At 38.8% G+C, this 23,258-nt stretch overlaps 1 protein-coding gene across 3 annotated transcripts in view; it reads right to left on the reverse strand.

The window, feature by feature from the left end:
* LOC123506846 (SUMO-activating enzyme subunit 2-like) overlaps positions 1–23,258 on the reverse strand; it is a 254,108-nt gene that overhangs the window by 224,850 nt on the left and 6,000 nt on the right. For all 3 annotated transcript variants that reach the window (XM_045259200.1, XM_045259199.1, XM_045259201.1), the window contains exon 2: positions 12,090–12,244. In XM_045259200.1, coding sequence (XP_045115135.1) covers positions 12,090–12,244 — 155 coding nt within the window. The remainder of the gene's footprint in view (positions 1–12,089; positions 12,245–23,258) is intronic.

Below are 23,258 nucleotides of genomic sequence, written 5' to 3' on the forward strand. Positions count from 1 at the left end.
CCCATTTAAGGACTGTCAGAAGTGTGCTATGCAGCCGTATTTAAGGCCTGTCAGAGTTTTCAAGTTAACAAAGGGGTTACGTTCCTAAAAAACACTTCATTAAGCGAAACTTTGTTAAGCGAACCAATTATAACAAGTTTAACCCATGATTTGAGCTTCCATTGAGAGTAAGCAAAGCGAGAGTGCATCACAGTACAGTAAAAGGTTTAATGAAAGTAAAAATTATGAAGTTAAACATTTAGGTAGTTTAATTTAAGTCATTATAATGTACACTAATGTATTTATGTACGTAAGAATAAGGCTTGTCGCCCACCAGATTGGAAACGACACTTCGGAACGGACACGAAGCATTGGAAAAAAATCCAAACCATACATTTGAACGTGCTAACGCCCACCTGATCGGATCGGAAACGAAACGACGCATCAGATCAGAACGGAAACGACACGGATATCTTGGAAAGAATATTTTTCTGATAGTTCTGAAGTGTCCGAGAGACTGCGCATGCGCAGAACGGTGTTTGGAGAGGTTGTGATGCAGGGCTGCCATTCGTACGATAATTATCGTGTTTGTACGACAATTTTGCTCCAAATACGATGTACGATACCCTTCCTCATTATCATACGCTTTGTACGATAATTCTAAGCTTGTGAGGCCATCTGTAGTGACAATAGTTTTTTTTCCATATATGTAATAATTCATTTAAATTCAACATGAAAGTGTTGTTTGTCTTTTTTTTTTACTTGCTAAGTAGTATATAGAAACTTTCAATGTGTAGCTGGACAGACAAAGATAAACATAGCATCCGCGTCGTTTCCGATCCGATATCGTCTGAGCTGGTGGGCATACTGAACGTCATGTCATGTCCGTTCCGAGGCTTCGTAAGCTTCCGCGGCGTTTCCGATCCGATCTGGTGGGCGACAAGCTTAAGCGACCTACAGCAGTGGAAGAAATGGAAAAAAAGAGGCAGATGGCTGGTGAATCTTTGTCAGAGAGCATAATTTGTGCGAAGGCTAGGCTGCTGCATCGTGATCATATTTCTGATATTACATCTGATTCCAATGATTATTTTAAAGAAAGTAAAAGGGGGTTTGTGAATTTCAAGAAAAGAACTGGAATTCATTCTGTTGTGATGCCTGCGAGCCCCCAAGTTAGGAGTAAACATATGCTACACCTCACTGTGTCACCAACTCCCATGATGGACGGTGGGAGCAACAATGATATCATGGTGTCCGATTCCGTCACCTCTCCTGCGCGCCTTACTTCTACACCTCAGGTCTCTCGCCATGTTGCAGAGAGAACTTTTGAATGAGAGTGGTATGAGAAGGGCTTTGGAATTAATAGTTTCTACAATAATAGAAAGCAAAAATAGTGATGTTCTAGACTCTTATACAGATATAGGAGATTCAACCACTGAGGGGAAGGACATTCTGTAGTACTACCACCAGCAGCAACTCTTATTGTATGTATTTTATAAATGTTTTTGCAAAAAATATATACAAATTGGATCACTTTGTGAACATTTTGAGAGAGAGAGAGAGAGAGAGAGAGAGAGAGAGAGAGAGAGAGAGAGAGAGAGAGAGAGAGAGAGAGAGAGAGAGAGAGAGAGAGAGAGAGAGAGAAAGAGAGAGAGAGGGAGGATACAAGGGGTCCATTTTCTATCGCTCTAGCCAATGCCGCTGGACCCGATCAGACGCAAGGCCAGGTACACCGATGATACCACCTCATTCAACCTATGAAATTTGGTAACCATAGCATCTAGAGACTTCTGGTTGTTTGCATTGCAAAGAGCAAGAGTTGCTTGTGGGCAAAACATCATTAGTACTCACTCATTTATTGAATTTCCAAGTGTAATCAGTATGTGAATAAAAGGCTATTTTGTGCATTTCTCGCCAAACCTCCTGAGTTAGGGCGACCTAAAAATCCCAACATCCCTGAGTTTTAGGGGTTAATTGTGATGAAACTGGCCTGTTTTGGAAAAAAAAAAAGCTACAAAACATGATCTATATAACAAAGGAAGAGAAGTGTTTGCCAGGAAAGACAGGCTAGCACTACTTCTGAGCGCCAATGCTAGCGGCGACTGCAAAATTAAACCACTGCGTTTTTCTAAACTTGGGTTTGGCAATGGCTGGAATTAATTACCTGATTTATAGGTATCAATAGTCAAACTTTTTAATACTCAAACGGCCATTTGGAACTAATTAAGTTCGAGTATTGAGTCTCCACTGTATATATACAGTGGAGACTCAATGGAGGATCTAAATAGTCGAACTTTTCAATACCCTCTGCAAAAGTTTTTCGACTCGAAAAATACCTATTATTAACCAGTCCATACATGGCTGTAAACAAGAATCTCTCCTTCCCAAACCCATGTATTGAGTCTCCACTGTATATATATAGTGAAACTCACATGAAAGTCTAAATAGTCGAACTTTTCAATAGTCAAATGCAAAGTTCGACTTAATACAAAAAAGACCTATTATCTCATCCACATGGCTGTAAACAAAGGGTCTCACCGCCCAACCCATGTGCCATCCACAGCCAGTTTATCCTTCACTGTTGTAAGAATAACATTGTCCTGCACTTTCTCTGCAGTTTTTTTTTCTTTTTTTTCCATTAAGAAGCTTACTATGGCACCGAAGAGGCATGTTGGTGGTGAGAATAAGCCTACAAGAAAGAATGTAGAGACAACCATTGAAAGGAAAAAGGAGATTATTGATAAATACGAGAAAGAAGGAAGAATAACCGATCTTGCAGCTGAGTACTGTATGGCTAAATCTACAGTAGCCACAATACTGAAGAAGACAGCTCATTAAAAGAGCTGATGTGGCGATTGGTGTGAAAAGGCAATTTAAGCGAAGAAAAGGAAAAATTGTTGATTGGATAAACCAAAGGCAGATGGCTGGTGATTCTTTGTCAGAGACTAGGCTGCTGGATCGTGATCTTATTTCTTATACAACATCTGACTCTAATGATGATTTTAAAGCAAGTAAAAGGGTGGTTTGTAAATTTCCAGAAAAGAACTGGAATTCATTCTGTTTTGAGCTACCTCAAGTCACCTAAACATAATGCTATCCCACTGTGTCATCAACTCCATGGATGGAGTCAGTGATTTCATGGTGTCGATTCAAACCTCTCCTGCTACTTCTACACCTCAGGTCTCACCTCACATTGCAAAACAACTTTTGAATCCACCTATCAGAACAACTTTGGAATTAACAGTTTCTACAATAATAGAGCGAAGATAGTGATGTTCTGGGCTCTGATACGGATATGGAGGTTCAACCACTGAGGAGGACATTCCTGGACCACCCAGCAACTCCTATTGTATGCATTTTACATGTTTTGCAAAAATGTACAAGAATTTGAAGGGTTTGAAGCAGCTGACCGAGAGAGAGAGAGAGAGAGAGAGGGCATGATGAGATTTAATCCTCTAGCTAATGCTGCTGGATACGATCGGATGCAAGGCCACGTACACCGATGATACCACCTCATTCAACCTGTGATATTTTGGTATCGCTCTAGCCAAGGCTGCTGGACACGATCGGATGCAAGGCCACGTACACCGATGATACCACCTCATTCAACCTGAGATATTTTGGTAACCATAGCATCTAGAGACTTTTCTGGTTTTTTGCATTGCAAAGAGGAGGAGTTGCTTGTGGGCATAACATCATTTGTTTTCACTTGCTTATTGAATTTGAAAGTGTAATCAGTATGTGAATATAGGCTATTTTGTGTGTTTCTCGCCAAACCTCCCGAGTTAGCATGAGCTAAAAATCCCAACATCTCCGAGTTTTAGGGGTTGATTGTCATGAAACTGGCCTGTTTTCAAAAAAAAGAAAAAAAAATATGATCTATATAACGAAGGATGAGAAGTGTTTGCCAGGACACAAGCCCATGAAAGACAGGCTAATCCTGCTTCTGTGCACCAATGCTAGCGGTGACTGCAAAATTAAACCGCTGCTTTTTTCTAAACTTGGGTTTGGCAATGGTATCAATAGTTGAACTTTTTAATACTCGAACGGCCATTTGGAACTAATTAAGTTATATATATATATATATATATATATATATATATATATATATATATATATATATATACACACAGTAAGGTTTCCGTTTGCGTCAGAGTTACGTTCCTGAAACATGACGTAAGTCGATTTTGTACGTAACTCGAGTTTCCGTACATTTCAAAGCATATTATCGAGTTTTCAATCAATCATTGTTTATGGTCATTCAGGTAAGTTAAAGATTACATTGTTATATTATTTACAACTATATAGGAATATGAAACACAAGTTTGTTTATGTTGTTCATTAGGGCCACGAACGCGAAGGACTGCAGGTTGCCGAGAGCGGTGGCCCTGAGGCCGCCAGGAGGATGGGCAGGTCAAATGTTGTGACGCCCACGGCAAACAGCTTTTTTTTTTTTTTTTTTTTTACATTACAAGGGCACTGGCCAAGGGAAAACAGTGTTGGAAAAAAAAAAATCCCGCTGGTTGCCAGGCCCTGTTAAGAGGAAAGTAGGAGAAAGAAAAACAAAAAATCTAAAAGGAGGGTCCAGTTAACGTAAGAGGTGTCTTGACACTCCTCTTTTGAAAGAGTTTAAGTCATAGGCAGGTGGAAATACAGACACAGGTAGAGAGTTCCAGAGTTTACCAGTGTAGGGAATGAAGGAGTGAAGATACTGGTTAACTCTTGCATTAGGAAGATGGACAGAATAGGGATGAGAAGAAGTAGAGAGTCTTGTGCAGCGAGGCCGCAGGAGGGGAAGGCATGCAGTTAGCAAGTTCAGAAGAGCAGACAGCATGAAAACAGCGGTAGAAGACAGATAAAGATGCAACATTGCGGCGGTGACTTAAAGAATCAAGACAGTCAGTTAGAGGAGAAGAGTTGATAAGACGAAAAGCTTTAGATTCCACCTTGTTTAGTAAAGCTGTGTGTGGATCCCCAGACATGAGAGCCATACTCCATACACGGGCGGATAAGGCCCTGTACAGAGCAAGCAGCTGGGAGGAGAGAAAAATGGACGAAGACGCCATAGGACACCTAACTTCTTGGAAGCTGATTTAGCAAGAGTAGAGATGTGAAATTTCCAGTTTAGATTTTTAGTGAAGGATAGACCGAGTGTGTTTAATGTAGAGGAGAGGGAAGTTGAGTGTTATTGAAGAAGAGAGGATAGTTGTCTGGAAGGTTATGTCGAGTAGATAGTTGTAGAAATTGAGTTTTGAGGCATTGAACAAAACCAGGTTTTCTCTGCCCCAATCAGAAACAAGTGAAAGATCAGAAGTTAGGCGTCCTATAGCATCTCGCCTTGAGTCATTTAATTGTTGTTGGGTTGGGCGTCTGTTGAACGCTGTTGAATAATGCAAGGTGGTATCATCAGCATAGGAGTGGATAGGGCATTGAGTCAGATTTAGGAGATCATTGATGAATAATAGAAAGAGAGTGGGTGATAGGACAGAACCCTGTGGAACACCACTGTTGATAGTTTTAGGGAAGAACAGTGACCGTCTACTACAGCAGCAATAGAACGATCGGAAAGGAAACTGGAGATGAAGGTACAGAGAAGGATAGAATCCGTAGGAGGGTAGTTTAGAAATTAAAGATTTGTGCCAGACTCTATCGAAGGCTTTCGATATGTCAAGGCCGACAGCAAAGGTTTCACCGAAGTCCCTAAAGAGGATGACCAAGATTCAGTTAGGAAAGTAAGAAGATCACCAGTAGATCTGCCTTTACGGAAACCATACTGGCAATCAGAGAGAAGGTTGTGAGCTGATAGATGCCTCATTATCTTCCTATTAAGGATAGACTCAAAGGCTTTAGAAAGGCAGGAAATCAAAGCTATAGGGCGGTAGTTAGAAGGATTGGAGTGGTCACCTTTTTAGGGACAGGTTGAATGTGAGCAAACTTCCAGCAAGAAGGATAAATAGAAGTAGAGACACAGATGAAAGAGTTTGACCAGGCAGTGAGCGAGTTCGGAAGCACAGTTTTGAGAACAACAGGAGGGACTCCATCCGGACCGTAAGCCTTCCGAGAATCAAGGCCAGAGAGGGCCAGGAAAACGTCTTTATAAAGAATTTTAATTTTAGGGATGAAGTAGTCAGAGGGTGGAGGAGTAGGAGGAATATGCCCAGAATCATCCAAAGTTGAGTTGGTAGCAAAGGTTTGAGCGAAGAGTTCAGCTTTAGAAAAGAAGAGACAGCTGTAGAGCCATCTGGATGAAGTAAAGGAGGAAAGACGAAGAAGTAAAGTTGTTAGAGATATTATTGGCTAGATGCCAGAAATCTCGAGAGGAGTTAGAATTGGAAAGACTTTGACATTTTCTATTGATGAAAGAGTTTTTAGTAAGTTGGAGAATAGATTTGGCATGATTACGGGCAGAAATATATAGGGCATGAGTTTCAGCAGTTGGATGGCTACGGAACCGTTTGTGAGCCGCCTCTCTATCATTGACAGCACGAGAACAAGCAGAGTTAAACCAAGGCTTTTTAGCTTTAGGGTTAGAGAAAGTATGAGGAATGTATAGCTCCATGCCAGAGATAATCACCTCTGTTATGCGCTCGGCACAAAGAGAAGGATCTCTGACATGAAAACAATAATCATCCCAAGGAAATCAGAATAGTACTGCCTTAGTTCCTCCCACTTAGCAGAGTTAAAATGCCAGAAGCACCTCCGCTTAGGCGGGTCCTGAGGCTGCACTGGAGTGATAGAACAGGTAACGGAAATTAGATTGTGGTCGGAGGAGCCCAACGGAGAGGAAAGTTTAACAGAGTAAGCAGAAGGGTTGGAGGTTAGGAAAAGATCAAGAATGTTGGGCGTGTCTCCAAGGCGGTCAGGAATACGGGTAGGGAACTGCACTAGCTGCTCTAGGTCATGAAGGATAGCAAAGTTGAAGGTTTGTTCACCAGGTTGGTCAGTGAAAGAAGATGAAAGCCAAAGCTGGTGGTGAACATTGAAATCCCTAAAATGGAGATCTCAGCAAAGGAAAGTGAGATAAGATGTGCTCCACCTTGGAAGTCAAATAGTCAAAGAATTTTACATAGTCAGAGGAATTAGGTGAGAGGTATACAGCACAGATGAATTTAGTTAGAGAGTGACATTGAAGTCTTAGCCAGATGGTAGAAAATTCTGAAGATTCAAGATTGTGGGCACGAGAGCAAGTGGTGTCGTTACGCACGTATGCGCAACATCCAGCTTTGGATTGAAAATGAGGATAGAGCAAGTAGGAGGGAACAGAAAAGGGCTGCTGTCAGTAGTCACAGACAACTGTGTTTCAGTTAGGAAGAGAAGATGAGGTTTAGTAGAGGAGAGGTGGTGTTCCACAGATTGAAAATTAGAACGAAGGCCACGAATGTTGCAGAAATTGATAGTGAAAGTATTAGATGAAGTGTCAAGACACCCAAGGTCGACAGCAGAGGGCAGTCCGACCTGGGGACATTTATGGTCCCCTCCCAGAGGGGACTCCGAGGCAGGGCGTGGTGAAGCCATTATTAAATTTTGATTTGAAGAGAGTGTAAAAGTGTAAGGTGTTGTAGTGTAGTGTAGGAAGTAGTAGAAGTTGTCTTTAGAGGGCAGGCTGCAGCTGCTCAATTGTATAAATGAGACCACAAAGGGAACCGGGAAGAGAGGACACGGGGAATCACTCAGTCTGCAGCACTGCCTACATCCCCGTAAGTACCTCTCCTGGAGTATTCCACCGGGAGCATAGTGCAGTGCGGTGGGAGTAGAAGCGTGGGCAGAGGGGCAGGAAATGCAATAGGAAAAGGCAATAGGGATCAGCAGACAGGCGCAGACGATGCAAGTGAGCTGCGAGTGTCGTGTGGCCCAGGTGAGGCTCCAGAGTTGTTATTGTTATGATGGGTGGATGCCGAACCCTCAAGGTCGTCAACCTCCCCGTTGTCATTTTCTTCTTCACTCCCTCACACACAGCTGCTGCCTCCCTTCTCATGTCTTTAATTACATCCTCTTTTTCTTGTAGCGTAATGGTTTTCCTTTTCTTAGCATCACTGCTGTCACTAAGGAGTTTTCTTTTTGGTGCCATTGAGCAAGATACTAAGAACTTGAGTCAGTAAATACAGAAGTAGGATAACACTCTTGCCAGGGGCGACAGTGTGGTGGAACTGAGGCAGGGTGTTATTGTATTCAAGTGTGAGGCGGGCGGTGTGACGGATAACCACCAACAATAACAATAAATCCCGCGCTTTACAATTTATAAATTTTCAATTTTTTTAATCTTAAATTGCCTTATAGTGACCTGACATAACTACGAGTTTGACGTAACTCGAGACCAACGTAACACGGGACTTTACTGTATATATATATATATATATATATATATATATATATATATATATATATATATATATATATATATATATACAGGCAACCCCCGTTTAACGAAGGTTCACACAACAAAATTTCGCTACAACGAAGGTTTCATTTTACTACCATCTGCTCGTTTAACGAACACCAAACTCGCTTTAACGAAGTTTGATCCAGGTAATCTTTTGCAAGTTTGAACGCCCTACCGTATCACGCAAGCCGACAAGCTTTTGAATACACCAGGAGCCGCAAATACTAAGGCGTCTCAGGAGAAATCCTGGGACACCTATAGAATCAAGATCAAGATCAAGATCAAGCCTCTTGTGGACAACACGCACCACTCACTCCCATAACAGCGTCAGCAGCAGCTCGTCTTCACTCGCTCAACTTACCACCAAAACGCCCTGCAATGTGGCCTAGCGTTCCTAAAAGGACCAGGAAGTCTCTTACTCTCGAAGTGAAGCTGGATATTATTCACATACACGAGAGAGGCGAGAAAACTATATAGCATTGCTGGCCACCATCTTGACTCCATATACTGTCTCTACTATTTTCAAGTCAGCAGACTATAAAGAAGGCTGGTGAGACTGTATCTTCCTTGCAAGCTAAAAGAACCACCTGAACTCATGACTACAATAGATAAAATGGAAAGTCTTGTGGAAATGTGGTACATAAGTTTTGTGTGCGGCACAATGATGCGCCCTTTGTTTACACTCCACAGGCTGCTGATTAGTGTCTTTCCCGTTTCACTCTCCCTCCCTTCATAAATTTAAGATCATCAACATTATAAAGTTACTTACATACATACATTAGTGTACATTATAATGACTTAAATTAAATTTAACTGCCTAAATGTTAAACTTCATAATTTTTACTTGCATTAAACCTTTTACTGTACTATGATGCACTCTCGCTTTGCTTCCTCTCAATGGAAGTTCAAGTCAGGGGTTAAACTTGTTATAATCGGTTAAACGAAGTTTAAACAAGTGTTTTTAATATATATATATATATATATATATATATATATATATATATATATATATATATATATATATATATATATTGTGATGGGCACCGTCTTAATCTCCTTTAATTCATTATTTCATTGTGTGCGTATGTGTGACGCCACACCAGCGCGGGCCCCTCAGGCTGTTCTGTTGAGCAGACAACCCGCCTCCCTCTCCCTGCTTCTCGTTGTCTGGCGAGCGAGTCAGTACCGGCCAGTCTTCAGCGGGGTTAACACGTACGCTCAGTGTAGAGACAACGTGTGGCTGGACTGTGTGGTATAGGTACTCATTAGTCATCGGTCTGGGAGTTGTGCCCTCCCTTGAGTAGCTGGCTTGCTACTGGTTAGACCGGGGCTGTAGAACAGTGGATTGTTGTTCTGAGAGAAGTGTAGTTGGTTTGGCTGCATTTTCTCGTGCGTTTATCCACTCGGGTGTGGTGACGCGGAGGGACGCGTTGGTGTCGCGTCTTGTTGTTGCTGTTGGTGGCTGTAGTCACCAATAGGGTTTGGTGGGCAGCTGTGTGCCCCCACCATCTTCTGTATAGTTTCAGTTGTACACTGTATTGTAGTGGTTGTAGCCGCGCATGCTATTGAAAGCTGAAAGGCTTCAATAGCTGCTGTAGGCCAGTGGTGCATAGATCTCATCCGTCAGACTTGTCTGTGACGAGTATCTGGACTCTGTGTGGCTGTTGTCACCTGTAGGTGGTGTCTGGGCTTGTGTGTACACGACCGGATGTGCTGTACACATCATATATTGTAGTAGTCGTAGGCTAGGGGTGTCAGTCTGACAGGTGTTAGGAAGCACTTGTCGTAATAGGATAGTATAGTAATATACTGCGCGTGTTGTCCCAGTCTGTGATTTATCACAGTCTGTGGGCAAGGCGGGTGGAGAGGCAATATTAATACTTCATAGAGAAGTGGGTGGAATTGTCCTTGTGGGCGGTTTCTCTAGGGGGTATTAAGGCCTCGCCCTGTTACACATAACATCTACCATTTATAAATTCTACTTGGTTTGGTACAGGAGGAGAAAGAGTTGCTAAGTAGATTCCCTTACAGTGGGGGAAATTATACACTGTTGGCGACCTTGAAAGAACCTGAGGGTTACGGCTGCTGTGATTTATAGTAGTGGGGACTCTGTGGAGTGTTATATTCCCCACTGTACTAACCGTAACAAAATTGGCATCCTCGCCAGGATAACACTCTAGTGAGCTGTAGCAGTTAACCGCAGCCGTGGCGTACATAACAATATGTAATATATATATATATATATATATATATATATATATATATATATATATATATATATATATATATATATATATATATATATATATATATATATATATATATATATATATATATATATATATATATATATATATATATATATATATATATATATATATATATATACAGTAAGGTTACGTCGGTCTCGATTTACGTCAAACTCGCACTTACGTCAGTCCACTATAAGGCGATTTAAGATCTAAAAAATTGAAAATTTATAAATCGTAAAGCGGGGTTTATTGTTATTGTTGGCCAGGCGTCACTAGTGGTTATCCACCACACCGCACACCTCATGCTTGAATACAATAACACTCTACGTACCTCAGTTCCACCACACCGTCGCCCCTGGCAAGAATGTTCCTACATCTGCGTTTGCTGACTATCTTAGTATCTTGCTCAATGGCACCAAAAAGAAAACTCCTGAGTGATAGCAGTGATGCTAAGAAAAGGAAAACCATTACGCTACAAGAAAAAGTGAACATAATCAAAAGACATGAGAAGGGAGGCAGCAGCTGTGTGTAAGGGAGTGAAGAAGAAAATGGGAAGCCCGTTACCATGACAACGGGGAGGTTGACGACCTTGAGGGCTCACGCACCTATCACAACAATAACAACTCCGGAGCCTTCGCCTGGGCCACACGACACTCGCAGCTCACTTGCACCGTCTGCGCTTGTCTGCTGATCCCTATTGCCCTTTCCTATTGCATTTTCTGCCCCGCTGCCCACGCTTCTACTCCCACCGCACTGCACTACGCTCCCAGCTGTCCGCCCTGGGCGTCACAACATTCGACCTGCCCACCCTCCTGGCGGCCTCAGGCGTCCACCCCTCTGACAACATGCAGTCCTTCGCGTTCACGGCCTTAATCAACAACAAAAACAAGCTTGTGTTTCATATTCCTACATACTTGTAAATAATATAACAATATAACCTTTTACTTATGTAACGCTTCTACTCCTACCGCATTCCACAAAGCTCCCAGCTGTCCGCCCTGGGCGTCACAACATTCGACCTGCCCACCCTCCTGGCGGCCTCAGGCCGCCCCTCTCAGCAACCTGCAGTCCTTCGCGTTCGTGCCCTAATCAATATATTCCTACATAGTTGTAAATAATATACCAATATAACAATATAACCTTTTACTTACCTGAATAACCATAAAAAATTATTGGTTGAAAACTCGATAATATGCTTTGAAAGTACAAAAACTCGAGTTACGTACAAAATCGACTTACGTCATGTTTCAGGAACATAACTCTGACGTAACTCGGGACCTTACTGTATATATGAATACAACATGATTTCATAGTCAATGTAAAAGATAATGTGCTATTTTATATTTATTGCTAACAACTTGTACATGTATCTATATCATACATGTAAAATCTGACAATAGCTATCACTGTTCTACTTAGGTTAAAAATACATAGGATATGTGTAAAAAAGAAAAGAAATCTCAATTATATGCAATACTCACTTCAACACTGAGTCATGATGAGCCACTATCTTTGCTTTTGGATTAAACCTGAGGGCTGACTCTTTGGCAACCTCAGCTTTACTCCTCCCAACATGACACTTTTGGAAAAGGAACTGTCTGTTCAGGTTGCTCACATCTATTGTATCCAAGTCAATCTGTTGAAACAAAATGCATTAATAGCATTGTTAACAAAACAAAACACAAATTTCTAAGTAGGATTCAACAATATACAGTGGAACCTCAATTCTCAAACTTAATTCATTCCCAAGATACTGCTTGAAATCAAAGATATTCATTAACCAGATTATTTTCTGCCCACAGAGTTCAATGTAAATGGATTAACCTGCTACCAGTCATAAATACAGCCTGTCTTTGCAGCTCATGATAGACGCTCCCGTTACCAAGAGGGCCATCCCACCTTTGTAACTCAGAAATTGTTGATCTAGAAAGGATGTATTGAATGAACTTAACCCTAGACAGGTACTGCTGGATCTACGCGAACCCACAGGTCATGAACTTTTTTAAAATTATGCTTTTTATTTTCACAAAATTTGTTGAGATAGAAGCAGTGTGTCTCTTCCACACCTGTATGGATCAAGATATTGAGGAGGATGTCTGTACGTCACCCTCCATCATCATTATACATGCAAGTAAGGCACACTAGGTCTGCTTGGACCCATAGTTTCCATTTATGTATTTTTTTTCTATTCCCATAATGGAACATACTTTTAGAGTATTTGTTATATTTTATATATGGGAATTTAAAGCCTAATATTAGACTATACATGTTTTCTGATATCTGTTTACTTCAAATGAATAATGTAGCTGTTGTTATAACATGTTCCTGAATAAAAAAATGCATATATCTTTTTCTTTTACAGATTGACATTTTTACATTGTCTAAAAGATGAGAACTGCAGGAAGCGGCAGTTCATGAATTGTTCCATGAAGTGAATATGGTGCTGGAAGGTAAAGTCACTATGGTGATGTTGATGATGTGACACCTACCGACCTCCTCTTAGACACAAGCCACGTCAACAAATGGAAGCAGTTAACCCAGGCCTGAAAGTGCAACCCATGATCTATTGTTCAAAAGTGCCAGTAAGCTGTCAAAAACTAGTTCTGATATGTCAGTGTTGAATAAGATTAAACAATAACAAGCAAATAAAACATTAAAATACAGTGAATACATGATGCATTCCGAGGCACCTTTCTTTTTCTTTTTTTTTATCTATTAGTTCCAGGTGAATTGACACTTGTTCCAAATGGATGCTGAGGCTTGCGTCCATATGCTCATATATGGAAGACATAAGTTACAATTATAATGCTTCAATCTTCACCAAAAAGACAATGATCCACATTCTTCCCCATTATATCTATCTCCATGTATAGAAAACAGGTAGACTAATTGATCATTTTCATTTGTTCCAGGGACACTTGTGTTTTTCTAAGAAGGAAGAATAACCCTGCACTGTTTTAAAGAAAAATATGGAACAAAAGGAATTTACACTCATTTTTGTTTGTTTCAAGCATTAGCCTTCAATACTACTTTAAATTGTGAAGTATATATATATATATATATATATATATATATATATATATATATATATATATATATATATATATATATATTTTTTTTTTTTTTTTTTTTTTTTTTTTCCATAAATTTGATTTGATCAAATAAAATTCCATAAGATCTGGAATTATTTTTATAAGACTCTAACATGGATATACTATTAATTTTATATGACTGTAGCTCAATAAATTAATTTCTTGTGCACAATTTCTTTTATTTCATACAGTGAATCCATCTAGGTTTCCTTTAACGTGACAAAAAAAATTAATGTTATCTATCTAGGGTTAAGGACAAAAAACTCAACAAAAATTCAAAATATATTGTTTAGACTGTGCATGTATGTACTCTCTGTCAACAATATAGCAAGGGAAATTTTACAGAGTAACACAGAGAGGAGCAACCTACTTACCACTAAAACTTAGGCAATCATAACACGTGGACATCTTGCTGCTGAGAAACTAATCAGAAAACACAGATGAGTAATAGTGATGGCATTATGGGTTAGTAAGAGAGCCCCAAGTGGTTCAGGATTACTCTGTAACAGCCAAGTGTTTATTTATATCAAGACTCTTCAACAGGATCACATTTACCCTTTTCCAATATTAAATTACCATCTTACCTACTGCATCTTTCCTTCAAATATATGCATAAAAACAAAGTAATTAGTATTAATAATTCATAATTACTTATATGAAGTTTTATGAAAAAAGGGCAAAAGGTAGCTGCCACCAACCATGGATTAATGACAAGCACATTTATCTTTGTGTAGTATGCTAGCTTTGTTTTTATTAATTACTTGGGTTCTATAAGCCACAGGAAAATGTCATGAGAAAAAGATTAACTTTATTTCAAATATAAACACATAGCTTTCATATTATTTGTTTTATTGCTTTTTCAACCACTACACCATATGTAGCTAAAGCCCTATGCAGGGTCTAAATCTCACATGTGGAGCAGTTCTAATGGTTATACCATGTGGCACAAATTTCCACACAGTTTGCAAACAAATCTTCAAAATTCATATAAATTTCCTCCTCCTCATTTTTCATCTCGATATTATTCTGAACCAATCAGAACTGAGTGTGTTGATATGTTAATATGCAGCTACTGTGACTGCACTATATCACCACAGTAACTAGTACCATGGCAAGTATTCTATTTATCATTATATTATTGACAAATTTTTGTTGTACTGAATTCAAATTTTTACATTAATATGTAATCAGATAAGGCTTTATGTGTGACACTGGTACTGCAAGTTGCAATAATTCAATAGTTTGTAATTAGTCTGCATGTATTAGTCATCCACTAGGATATGAAAAGCAGCAGTGGAGTAGCCATTATCAAGATGTCAGATAAATGCACAGATTGCAATTTGGATCTACTTGACTTTTTTCCTTCATTACAATAAGATACCCAAGGATCTGTACAACTTAATCTCAAGTACAGTGGTACCTTGAGATACGAGCTGCCTGAGTTACAAGTTTTTTGAGATACAAGCGATGATTTGGTCATTTTTATATTCTGAGATACTAGCAAAATTTTGAGATACAAGTCATGACTGGGGATGCTGCCGCTAGTTGGAGGCTTGACGCATCGGTCCAGCCTCAGCTGAGCTAGTATCTACTTGTTTCCCATGAATCTCATACACTGTGATTGTTCTTTTATCATTTTCACATTGATTAGTAACCTTTTTTATTGTCTAAAGAAAGTACGTTTTAATTTATGTTTAATGTTTACGTGTGAGTGGTGCCTGCATCCTTTCCTCCCTCCCTCCTCCTTTTCTACCATTTACCGCCTCTAGTCAAAAATGTATCTCCAAGATAAGAACACTAAATAAACTTTTAATGTTATTTCATATATTTTCATACATTTTCATACACGTGTACGAAACTGAAAAGGCAAAAATAATTTCTCCTATCTCTGCCTACCTCCTTCATGGAGGGGAAGGGGGAATGTAAACAAACCTCTCCACTGGCTATGGCAGTGCACACCTCTCTCTCCCTCCCAACTCTGCCTACCATCTCCTCCACCAACGCTTATCACGGAGGTGGGGGGAAAAATGTAAACAAACCTCTACCGCTACTGTGGTGCAGCACCTATTCTCTCTCTCTCTCTCTCTCTCTCTCTCTCTCTCTCTCTCTCTCTCTCTCTCTCTCTCTCTCTACTTAAAACTTCATTTATTCAATGAATAATGTTTACAGAATCATCATCAAGCTCTTCTGTGCTTATTAGAGCAACCAGTCTTCTGAGGGTGGTTATATTTGTACACTCCAGATGATCAACAGTCCCAAATGAGGGCTGGGAAAGCGGTAGGAAAATATCCCATGGAATGCAACCTCCGAGATAAATATACTTTATAATAGTTTATCTATTCATATTATCTTTTGTTATGCTTTATTATGCTTCTGTGCAATAATTATTATTTACAAATACCTTTTTCTTACCTGAAAACATGTAAAAAAAAAAAGGGTGTGCTCTTTTTTGGGGAGGCTGGAACAGATTAATGGTATTCAATGCATTTCAATGGGAAGAATTGTTTTGAGATAAGAGTTCCATCACAGAGCAAATTAAACTCATATCTCAAAGTACAACTGTAAAAATAAATAATTAAAATAATCACATTTTAATCAATGATTATTATCAAGAAAAATTTTATTATGATTTGATTATGATTATCACCACAGAGTAAATTTTTATTATAATTACAAAAATTTTATGCTTTTTGATTATGATTTGATTATGGTTATGTAATCACAGCCATAGATTATAATTTTTTTATTACTAATCATAACAATGCCCATGTCTGTTTTATGTCACATTTATCACTCACATTCACCCTATTATTGATTTTGACAGTGTTTTGTGGAACACAGGTTATATTGCTGATTTCCATTTACTTGAATCAATTCAGAGACAGTGGACCAAGAAAATTTATGGTTTTGTTGATTTATCTTATGCTGAGACACTGTCCAGGCTTAAACTATTTCTGGTATAAAAAAAAAAAAAAATTAAGGGTCAGCTTCATGCTGATCTGATTATGGTATGGAAGGCCATGAATGATTTGAGTCCTCACTTGAGTTGTCTGTTTGAAAGATCAGATTATGATAAAACTAGAGCTAGACATGGGCATGATTATGAAAAATTATTAGGATTTAATTTTGATTATGGTCTGGAATACTTTTTTAATTGTAATTAAATTATAATTACTTGAGTTTTGCTGTTTTGATTATGATTATAGTCACATTTTGCTGTAAATATTTATAAAAAAAAGCAATGATTAAATACAGTATAATACCTAAAAAATAGGTAGCACACTTCATCTATTAGTTTTCTTTTTTTATTTATGTAAGAGAGAGAACTGGCCAAGGGCAACAAAAATATGAAGAAGAAAGCCCACTCAGTTGCCAATCTCCTTACAGAGCCGATAGAATTAGCCAAAAGATACAGACAAATATCCTGAAAGCTACCTCAAGAATGAAGTCAAGTCATAGGAAGTTGGAAATACAGACATAGGCACGGAGTTCAAGAGCTTACCAGAGAAAGGTATGAACGACTGAGAGTACTGGAAAATTCTTTTATAATAGAGTTGGAGAGAACAGGGATGAGAGGAAGTAGAAAGCTTTGAGCAGCAATGCCACAGGAGAAGAGGAGGTATGCAGTTAGCAAGATCAGTAGAGCAGTTAGTAAGAAAATACTGATAAAAGATAGCAAGAGATGCAACATTCCGGCAGTGAGAACGAGGCTTATGGCAGTCAGTTAAAGGAGAGGAATTGATGAGACGAAAAGCTCTTGATTCCACTTTATCTAACAAAACTGTGCGACTGGAACCCACCAAACATGCAAAAAGTACTTCATACAAGGATAGAATAGGCCCTTGTACAGAACTAGCAGTTGGGGAGGCAAGAAAAATTGGCAAAGACATCTCAGAAAACCTACCTTCATAGAAGATGTTTTGGCAAAAGATGAGATGTGAATAGGGCAAGAAATTTGGTTAAGATCATTAATGAATGATAGGAAAAGAGTGGAGAGGACAGAACACTGAGGAACACCACTGTTGTTAGATTTAGGAGAGGAATAGTGGCCATCTACTACAGCAGCAATAGAACGATTGGAGAGAAATCCATACGATTAGTAGTTTTGAGATCAAAGCTTTGTGCCAGACTCTATTAAAAGATTTTGATATGTTCAATGCAACAGCAAAACTTTCACTGAAATCCCTAAAAGAGGATGACCAAGACTCAGTAAGGAAAATCAGATCACCAATAGAACAGCCTTGATGGAAGTTATACTGGCGATCAGATAAAAGATTGTGAAGTGACAGATGTTTAAGAATCTTCCTATTGAGAATAAATTCAAAAACTTTAGACAAGCACGAGATTAAAGCTACAGGACGGTATTTTGAGGTATTATAATGATAATTTTTTTTAGGAACCGGTTGAATATACTATAAGCAAACTTAAACCAAGAAGGAAAGGTAGAAGTCAAAAGACAAAGTTTGAAGAGTTTGGCACTGGCAAAGTGGAAGCACAGAAGCACAGTTTTTAAGAACAATAGGATGGACACTATCAGGTCCATAAGCATTCTGAAGGTTTAGGCCAGCAAGAGCATGGAAAACATTATTACAAAGAATATTAACTGATGTCATGAAATAGTCAGGAGGAGGAGAGCAAGGAACAAGCCAAGAATCATCCAAGGTAGAGTTATTAGCAAAGCTTTGAGAGATGTCTTCAGCTTTAGAGACAGATGTGATGGCAGTTGTGCCATCAGGATAAAATAAAAGCAGGAAAGATAAAAAAGTAAAGTTATTGGTGATGTTTTCTGGCCAAATGCCAGAAGTCTCAAGGGGATTTAGAGTTTGAAAGATTTTGATATTTTCTATTCATGAAGGAGTGTTTGGCAAGTTGAAGAACAGACTTAGTATGATTCTGGGCAGAAATATAAAGTGTATAAGATTCAGGTGAAAGACGGCTCAAATACCTTCTCTCTCTCTCTCTCTCTCTCTCTCTCTCATGTACGTATAGCACAAGAACAGGCCAAGTTAAACCAAGGTTTAGAAGGTTTAGGTTGAGAAAAAGAATGAGGAATGTATACCTTCATGCCAAACACCATCACTTTTATTATGCATTCAGCCACAGAGATGGGTCTATGACAGAAACAGTAATCATTCCAGGGAAAATCAGCATAATACCTCCTCAGGTCCCTCCAACTGGCAGGGACAAAATGCCAGAGGTACCTCCACCTTGGGGAATCCTGAGAAGGGATTGGAGAAATAGGACAAGATATAGATATGAGTGATTAGAAGACCCCACTGGAGAAGATAGGGTAACAACATAGGCAGAAGGATTAGAGGTAAGGAAAATGTCAAGAATGTTGAGAGTATCTCCAAGATGGTCAGGAATATGAGTATGGTGTTGCACCAGTTGGTCTAGGTCAGGGAGGATAGCAAAGTTGAAGGGTAGTTCACCAGGTTGGTCAGTAAAGTGAGAGGAAAGCCAAAGCTGGTGATGAACATTGAAATCTCCAAGGATGAGATCTCAGTGAAAGGATAAAGGGACAGAATGTGCTCTGCTTTACAAGTTAAATAGTCAAAGAATTTACTAGAGTCAGAGGAGTCAGGTGAGAGATGGACAGCACAGATAAATCCAGTTTTTTTAAAGAGTGACTATTGAGTTGAAGCCAGATGGTGGAAAACTTGAAAGATACAAGAGCGAGGGCACAAGAGCAAGTCAAGTCATTGCACACATAGATGTAACATCCAGCTTTGGAACGAAAATGAAGCTAGAAAAAGAGAGAATGGGACTACTGTCAGTTGCCTCAGGCACCTATGTTTTGGTGAGGAAAAGAAGATGGGGTTTAGCAGGGAGAGGTGGTATTTTACAGATTGAAAATTAGATATAAGACTGCAAATATTGCAGAAGTTAATGAAAAAAAATTAAGGGAGGTGTCAAGACATTTGGGTTGACATCAATAGAACAGGGGACATTTATGGTCCCCATCCCAGTAAGTAAAATATGTAAAAGATACACTTTTACATATTTGAGCACAGTACATATTATAGAAAAAAAAATTTTCATTAAATACTAACTAATGATGGAGTTTGGAAAGAGTGCTTGCATACATTGATGAAGGTATGATAAAAAAAAGCTGATAACAACAACGATACATCTGTGTTTGGAGTAAGCAGCATTAGTGTGGTTGCAAGAAAAAAAAAAAAAGGAAGCTGGAGAGAATCCAGAAAGATGCAACAAAAATCCCTACACATTTAAGTGAATATAGTTATGAAGAGAGGTTGGAAAAACTGGGATTAACTAAACAGCATGAAAGGAGGGAGAAAAGTGATATAATAGCACTACATAAGATACTAAAAGGGATAGAGAAGCTGGACAGAGATGATCTCATCAAACTTGATATTGGATGCACCGAGGACATGGAAGGAAACTGAAAATGAGCGACTGCAGAAGAGATATCAAGAAATGCAGCTTTCTTCATACATGTATAGAATCATGGAACAAACTTTATGAGGAAACGGTGTGTGCAAAGACCATACATAAATTTAAGCAAAATATTTATAGCAACAAATCGGGAGGCAAGACAGCATGAGCATAGTGCGGCTCTTTTCCTGTATCTCACAAGTAGGTAAACACACACAGTTGTAGCCAGTTCCATGACCGATACTCAGCTAACGTGTTTAAATAATCTTATGTAGCCCTGTGGCTAGGCATTCTCATTTCTCATACCAGCCTTGCTTATATTAGCAATACTACCACTGCTATTTAGAAATTATAATAACAAAACTTGATACAACTACAAAGGTATCTAAATTTCAAGTATTACAAAAGTCTCAACTTAGATCTTTTCAGTTAAAACAAAGCTTGTGGGTGATTTGTGTTATGTTACCGAAAGTAAAAACATGAGATTGTGCCAATGCTTTGAAAACATACTTTGATTTGAAAGTAAAGTATTTCATGGAAATTACAAATAAATTATCACAATAATTGCATTTTAATCAGCGATTATTACAAAATAATTTCATTATGATTATCACCGCAGAGTAAATTTTGATTTTGATTTCACAAATTGATTTTTTTTTAATTTGATTATGATAATATAATCACAGGCAAAAATTAGGATTTTTTATTAGTAATCATAATCATGCCCATGTCTGACTAGAGGTCATAATAACAATTTTCGGGCCACATTACTAAAGAGATATCCGAGCTCACTTTTTCTCTACTTGTGCCATCACTTTTTGGAACTCTCTTCATAAGGAGGCTGTCTCATCCACCACTGTCCATGCTTTCAAACATTATGTTGAAAATTTTCTTGGTTTATGCCCACATGAGCTCTGCTAGTTGTTTCTTTTCCTGATTTTTTTTACATCTGCAGTTAGCCAACCACCAGAGTTTTTTCTTGCCATTTTTAGTGTACATTTTTGTTGGAAGATGCAACTGAGACCAGTGAGGGAGTGGACCCTCATCCAGGCAAGAAATATTGCAAGAAAAAGAGGATGGGAGTATTATGGCAGGTTCACGTGTCAATTTACAACTAAAATTGCAGGTCGGTAGTTTCATACTGAATATTGGTGCCTAGTAACTGGAAAAAAACATTCACAAAACAAGACCAACATGTTGGTCCTGTTCAGTCAATTTGTTACTTTGTTTACATTGTGACGACACAGAAAAAGGTTTGAAAAATCAAGATAGCCTACTGGCAACACTGGGACACAACACTGACTGACGCTTTATAGTACACCTCACTGGGACACATTAGACAGGACACAAGACATCACTGTTGGACCTACTCCCCCAACCGGGCACTGGACAGGAGGAGGTAGTAGACACCTACCGAAACAATAACTTACTCCCAGTGAGATCTAATAGCACTAGTTCAGGAGGTGCTGTGAACCTTCCATTAAAGCTATAGTCTGACCGAGCTTAATTTACGGCTATGGGGGGCAAGGGGAACTCTACAGTGCTGCCACGTTTCCAAAAAATGCGATGTGAAATGGAAGTTATTGGTGTACAAGGCATCGCAAATACCATCAATTCAGATGTATAAAATTTCGACTTGTGTATATAGATGGCTGAATCAACAGTAACCATCATATGCATAAAAAACTATATAGTACCATACAAACATGGCATACATATTCAACAGTGTTGCTGATATCAACTGTAGTAACTTATAATGGTACTTAGCGTATGTTTAGGGTGTGTAATAATATCAGCGTTACAGATATAAGATAATGAGCATGGAAAAAAGAAATAATCTATTATCCAAAGTAAAAAAAAAATAGTAGAAGTCTTGTGAGTGGCGGCAATACTGATGAACCCAGCCTGGCCAGACCGAATAGCCTCACCTTGTAGTACGAGAAGTTGCTATAATTATAAGATAAAATGCTCACATTTACTGGCTTTTACAGTAATTTCAAGGGTGAGGCATAATCGCATTCATAATTCATAAGCCAAGCTAATGTGTAGTTTCTATTTATACAAAATAGTAGGTATATGCCAATACCTAAGTGAAAAAAAAAAAAAGCATTTTTCACTTGTGAGCGGCAACTCTTCCACACCCAGCTGGTGGCCTTGACACATTGTGGTGGCGTGACTGACCTCGTGCCACTCACTTCTATATATATATATATATATATATATATATATATATATATATATATATATATATATATATATATATATATATATATATATATATATATATATATATATATATATATATATATATATATGTGTGTGTATATATATATATATATATATATATATATATATATATATATATATATATATATATATATATATATATACACAATTATAAATGACTCTCTCTGCTTACCATTGATTCTTTAGTAAGAGAGAGAGAGAGAGAGAGAGAGAGAGAGAGAGAGAGAGAGAGAGAGAGAGAGAGAGAGAGAGAGAGAGAGAGATTAACAGAACAGTAGTGAAAACGTGGCAACACTGTACAGAGACGCTCGCCCCCCCATGGCCGTAAATTAAGGCTGGTCAGACTATAGTTGTGATCTCGTTGAATGTTTCCCTTTGTGTCTCACAACTCAAGGGGGTAGTCACAGCCTACCCTCTAAAGACAGCTCTCCTTCTTCACACAAAACTACATGCACTTACCACACATACACCCTTCACTCCAAATCAAAATTTTAAAAAAAAATGGGACCCAAAATAAACAACGCCTAAGGAGTCCCCCTCTGGGGAGAGGACCAAAAATGTCCCCAGATCGGACACCTCTCCTGTTGAAGACCACAAATGCCTTGATACCTCCCTCAACTTTTTCTACATTAACTTCTGCAACATTCGCGGTCTTAGATCTAATTTTCAATCTGTGGAACACCACCTCTCCTCTACTAAACCTCATCTTCTTTTCCTCACCGAAACACAGCTGTCTGAGGCAACTGACAGTAGCCCCTTCTCTGTTCCCTCCTACTTTCTCTATTCTCATTTTCATTCCAAAGCTGGATGTTGCGTCTATGTACGAAATGACTTAACTTGCTCTCGTGCCCACGCTCTTGAGTCTTCCGAATTTTCTACCATCTGGCTACGACTTAACAGTCACTCTCAAAC

Source organism: Portunus trituberculatus, chromosome 21 (assembly GCF_017591435.1).
Source record: "Portunus trituberculatus isolate SZX2019 chromosome 21, ASM1759143v1, whole genome shotgun sequence".
In the NCBI taxonomy this organism is placed as follows: Eukaryota; Metazoa; Arthropoda; class Malacostraca; order Decapoda; family Portunidae; genus Portunus; species Portunus trituberculatus.